We start from the raw sequence: 5,777 nt of genomic DNA on the forward strand, positions 1-5,777 counted from the left end.
TTACCATCTTATCTAAGATGTGTTAAAAACCTTATCTAATTTTGGCCAAAATAATGGTTTGGGTTGTTTGGGCGTAATATTCGCCTTAGCTTGCTCCTCTGATACCTTTTTTATATAACGTTGTACCATTATGGAATTTGCTGGATTTTGTGTGTGTTTACATTGATACTGTCGTATAGCTTCATAATAAGCTGACAACTTTGAAACCATATTCCGAATTGTACCCACTCTCAAGTGCCTTGGGCAGTCACATGGCATATGACCAAAACGACCTAAGTATTCGCAGTCAAATCGATGGACCTGTGTTCTCGCGTCTTTGTCTTTGAAAACAAGAAAACGAACTACATCTTGCGGACCCGCTAATAGTACTGACGTCGATGTTGGTAAGTTTGCCACAAACAGTTCGAATTGCTGGATTAAGCGATCCTTCTGAACTTCATACGCAGATTTTTGGCTCAATAAATCAGAGATACGTTGATCAATCTCATCTAGCTTTATGGAATCATTATCAACCCTAGGCACTGGTGTCGGAATAGCTGATTGACATACGCCACATAACTTGAGGTTAGGTAAATTCAAAGCACCACAAATCCAGCACATCTGTTCACAAAAAATAACACACAAAAGATTAAGAAAGAATGTTTTATAACATTTTCAGCATTTATTACATATCATCTCAGAAGTAGTTGCCAGTACATGCAGTGACATTATCCCTGCAGTACTAGTATAAAATTTACACAACCAAAGATTATCACAATACAGACAGCTATATAAAGTTTCAATCTGTTCACTATAATCCCTTATATGAAGGTTCGACAAATCGTAGTACAGTATTATGAATACTCAAATGAGATTACATAGAGATCACATGGGAGTGGGTGGTCAACATATCCTCGCCGTGAGGGCACTTTAATAACATTCCTTTCCCCTTTATTAGCGAATTTTGTTACTTTTCTGGTTTCATGTCTAATCAATGGCCAGTATGATTTCAAAAAACGAAACCTAGGCACTAAGACTGTAGCATTGAGTTTACTTTCAATAATGTGCTTAATTACTGCTGGCACAAGTATAAATGGCGGGTATACATATATCCTTTCTTTAGGCTTAAAACTATGATGGAAGAAGTTAACTCCTTCACAACCCATCTGATAAAACCGGGATACATAGCGGAGCAACCGCCTATTTGAGTAGCTCGCCATACCATCTACGTGATGTCGACCAAAGGTTCTGTCGAGCCTGTTCCACATGTCATCTGACAACATCGCATTGGTAAGCAACGTATCTCTCGATTGAGCATCAGCCTCATTGTTCTGAGATGAAACATGCGTCATAGTGAGTCGCACGTTACACTCAAAGCACAGATTAAATATCTTCTTTAAGATCTCATTAAGACCATGCAAGTACACGGGCCCCTGGAACACCATTATGCCACGCTTGTACGACTGGCAAGGCATCCACGTACGCATCTACTCTCGTGTCACGAATATAATGTTTAATCGCAGTTAATGCCCTGAAAATCGCCTCTGATTCTTTCCTAACTATAGGCATACCCCTCCATTCCTCCTCCCACATATCACCCACCTCTATTTTCTGATTACCTAAATATGTTACAGCACCCCACCGAAAGCTACTGGAATCAGTAAAGATTGTTACACCCACATGTTTTTCCGTAGCCCAAGTGAATTTTCCCGACTTCTCAATAATCTCCTGCCATTGCTCAATTTCTTCCTTAAGTAGGCCTCTGACAGGTACAAGATTCTTTGCGTGTTGTGAAAACTTACTAGACGCTATAGCCATCTGCCGAATGTATAGTCGGGCGCATGGTATAGCTAGGGCAAAAGAAATACATTTTCCCATAAGTTTTTGAATAGAGAGTAAGGGAACGGCCTTGCTAAAATCTGATCAACCAACGTGAGGAATTTACTTTTTTTTGCATCAGGGATAGAAAAGGATTGAGACTCCGAATCCACCGTCAAGCCTAACATTATGAGAGATGTGGTAGGATACAACACACTCTTCTCCAGTGCTAAGAAATATCCCGACTCTATTGCTAATTTGCAAAGTATATAAGCCGCAGCTTGGGCTCTTTTAAGTGGGTTCCATGCATCAATTGCAACCATGTGATCTTGCCGTGGTATTAACCCCCCACCATGCCTATCATCAATATATTGAATACAGGGGACCCCAAGTAATCTCGCAAAATTGGTAACACAATATCCCAATGTATGGTATACATACGCAGACAGTTTCCAACCAAAAGGCAATGTATTATTTATATACCATACTCCCGCCCATTGAAAACCTACATACATTCTGTCACATTGATTAACTAAAATATGGTCGTACCCACTCTTGTCGTCACATTTAAAATGATAGTTGTTACGTTCTTAATATCGAGAAACTTCAATCAAAGTATCCAATTTGAAAGGTATATCCCTAATCCATAAGTTGAGATACCGCATGTCTATGCACATTCTTGGCTTGGTAGGCTCTACAGTAATGGGCATGACTAAAAAGGGAGGTGGATCCTGACCTACAATACCCCATACTGACACTGCTCCTGACATTATTCTATCACTAATAGTTTTTGCTATGAAAGCACCATATTCTTTACAATTTTCGTTATTACGAAAAACTCTCTGCGGCGGCAATGAGTGGTCATACTTTTCCCCTTTAAATTGTCCTTTAAAGTGAACGAAATATTCAGAAATACTGATCTGATGCCGAATCCAGTCTATAATCTGTTCTTTATCCTCAATTGTTTGAACAAGTTCATTCCACTTGTCAATATGTTTATGGACCTCACCAGCTACAAATTCTGAGGGGTTTCTGAACGCCAGGTCGTCAGGGGTAGCAAAGGTCTCTCCACAGGCAACAGACTGTACATGCACTCGGCAAACTACAACCATCATTGTCCCGTCGAAGGGCGCCCTCTATGGTCACCCAATTATAGTGATTACGTTTTACCACTGTCGGATCAACCGGATATTGTAACTCCCATTCTGGTACATCAAACTGAAACAACAAACACGCATGACTAAATTATACTTATGCAGAACACGTACCCCACAGAAGGCCCCCCAAGACAGGACCATGCGAATGGCAGGTTGCAAAAAGCAAAGGGCCTAAGTGAGGCCCCCCTGTCAAGGAAGTCTAAATGAGACACTAACACACTAAGCGTATACAGTTGACATTTTTTTAAATTTTATTTACAATGGCATCTGCCAAGGGAAATTCTCACAATACACAATGACACGTTCTCTTGTGAAACTCAATGTTCATTTTGTTTTTCTCTACACTCACGAGCAAAGTGGCCAGGCTTGCCACATGTATAACATTTAAGCTCTCTTTTGGGACGTCTAAAAGTAGAACCTGCCCTCTGGTTATATGGTTGAAAACGATAGTAGCTACGAGCACCGAAGGAATTACTAGCATTACTATTGGCGAACTTGGCAACCTTGGCAGCAATTTCTTCCTCCTCTTTATTCCCAAGTAATAACACTATTAAACGGCCAGCATCGGATCCAAAATCATTTGCTTCAAACTGCGCTAACACGGCCCTAAACCGTGCTAATTTAGGGTGGGCTACCCTGGTAGCTCTATCCACTAGTGTACGAAGTGCATTCCTTATTTGTAGCCGTGACGTATAAAAGGATGGTGTATGGGCTATCTCCATCAACTTTTGAAGAGCATCATCCACGTTAGCCCCGCCAACAGCTTTCTCCATTTCTTCCACTTTCGTCACTAGGTCATTAAATTTTGATTGCATCTGAAAAAATACAAATACGCCATAGTTCATCAATTGCAAGTCCAAATATTTACGACTATCCTGCAATCACCAGCCACTGCAGTTACAGAACGATATATATTATATATATATATATATATATATATATATATATATATATATATATATATATATGTGTGTTTTTCATATATTATATATTATGTTTTTCCTTTTTTTTCACAAAATTTGGCACTTACTTTTCATGTACTGTGCCCGCAAAAAGTTGGCACTTACTTTTCATACACTATGCCCACAAAAATTGGCACTTACTTTTCATCCACTGTGCCCCCAAAAATTGGCACTTACTTTTCATCCACTGTGCCCCCAAAAATTGGCACTTACTTTTCATCCACTGTGCCCACAAAAATTGGCACTTACTTTTCATCCACTGTGCCCAAAAAAATTGGCACTAACTTTTCATCCACTGTGCCCACAAAAAATTGGCACGTACATTTTTAATCCACTGTGCCCACAAAAATTGGCACTTACTTTTCATACACTATGCTCACAAAAATTGGCACTTACTTTCATCCACTGTGCCCACAAAAATTGTCACTCACTTTTCATCCACTGTGCCTACAAAAATTGGCACTTACTTCTCATCCACTGTGCCCACAAAAAATTGGCATTTCCATCAACTGTGCACCCACAAAAAATTGGCACTTTCATTTTTTTTTTTTTTTTTTTTTTTTTTAAACGGCTACAAAAATTTTGGCATAAAAAGTTACTCACTAGGGCCCACAAAATTCACACATGGTAAGCCGTACAAAAGCTATTCACCCGACTATTCAAGCAAGAAAAGAACGTTGAACTGCGACCCCCTCCCTCAAAACCAATACAACAGTGTACTAAAAAGAAGGGATAAGAAATAAATGTCCAAAAAACACGAACTTCCAACCGGCCTAATATATCAAAATCACCTATAAAACTATCCTGTCTAGGAAAATGGGACCACACCCTGCCACGAACCAATTCGAACACAATCATGTAAAACGGTCATTGTGGCTGTGATGAAACACACATGACACCTGCATTCTATGGCAAATATTACACCTGTAGAAAACGGAAAATGTACAACTATGCATACCTGCTTTTCTTTATCCTCTGTCACTGTAACATTCGCTGAGGCAGCTGCAGCTACTGCTGGTCCTGCAGGTTGCATGGTAAGAGTACTTGTACGAGTTGTCTTTTGCAGACCCTGGGTACGGCTTGTACTGGGAACGGGCTGACTATGCGCCTGTACGAAAGAAGCACCTGCATCGCTCACGGTACTTGTAGTTCTTGTAGTGCTAGTGGTTGTAGTTGCAGCTTCCATGCTCGCTTGTCGGTGCCTAGCCAAGGAATGACACTGTATCTTGTCTTCACTTAGCTTTTATATACTTCATGAATATTAATGAGATATCGCGGATGTATTTCGCTCAGTAATGAGGCTTTGAATATCATGATCTTTGTTTCTTGAGACTTATTGATAACCGCCACTTATTACAAAAGGATTCAAGCAACCTGAGTGAGTGCTGTAAACCATGCTGTGAGTAACACAATATCATTTGCAAACATAAGAATTGGCAGTTCTCTATCAAGCAAAACAGGAGCATCAATACATTTGTTATGAAGTAAAGTTGGTGAATCATTTAAAAATAAATTAAATGAAGTGGGACTGGGATTACACCCTTACCTGGTACCAACATGTGAATGAAATGAATTGGTATAACCAGATGATAACTTGATTGACTTGACATTATCATACATGCACTTTACAATATTCAAAAACTTATATACTAGCCTTGTTTTGATAATTTATAAAATAACCCTAAATGCCGAACACTGTCAAAAGCTTTCTGTAAGTCTACAAAGCATGTAAACAAATGCCTTGAACTACCTTGATGCTTGTAATAATTAATCAAAGACTTTAAAAGGAAAATGTGATCGGATGTACAATATCCTTTTTGAAAACCAATTTGCTCGCAACTGAGCAAATTTTTACTTTGAA

At 39.3% G+C, this 5,777-nt stretch overlaps 1 protein-coding gene across 1 annotated transcript; it reads right to left on the bottom strand.

The window, feature by feature from the left end:
* Positions 1 to 3,229: 3,229 nt before the first annotated feature.
* Positions 3,230 to 5,292, bottom strand: LOC139146347 (uncharacterized). The gene is made up of 2 exons (XM_070717750.1): positions 4,875 to 5,292; positions 3,230 to 3,769 (listed from the first exon to the last, which is right to left on the bottom strand). Exons 1-2 carry the CDS (start codon positions 5,100 to 5,102, stop codon positions 3,272 to 3,274), a joined length of 726 nt encoding a protein of 241 aa, XP_070573851.1. The 5' UTR covers positions 5,103 to 5,292; the 3' UTR covers positions 3,230 to 3,271.
* Positions 5,293 to 5,777: the final 485 nt, after the last annotated feature.

The sequence above is a fragment of the Ptychodera flava genome, chromosome 12, assembly GCF_041260155.1.
Source record: "Ptychodera flava strain L36383 chromosome 12, AS_Pfla_20210202, whole genome shotgun sequence".
In the NCBI taxonomy this organism is placed as follows: domain Eukaryota; kingdom Metazoa; phylum Hemichordata; class Enteropneusta; family Ptychoderidae; genus Ptychodera; species Ptychodera flava.

What these genes read in the sequence shown, in the direction of transcription:
- LOC139146347 (XM_070717750.1), bottom strand. Translation starts at nt 5,102, where the DNA reads ATGGAAGCTGCAACTACAACCACTAGCACTACAAGAACTACAAGTACC. An exon ending in CAGAGGATAAAGAAAAGCAG is followed by an intron (nt 3,770 to 4,874) that starts GTATGCATAGTT and finishes GTATTTTTTCAG; the next exon opens with ATGCAATCAAAATTTAATGA.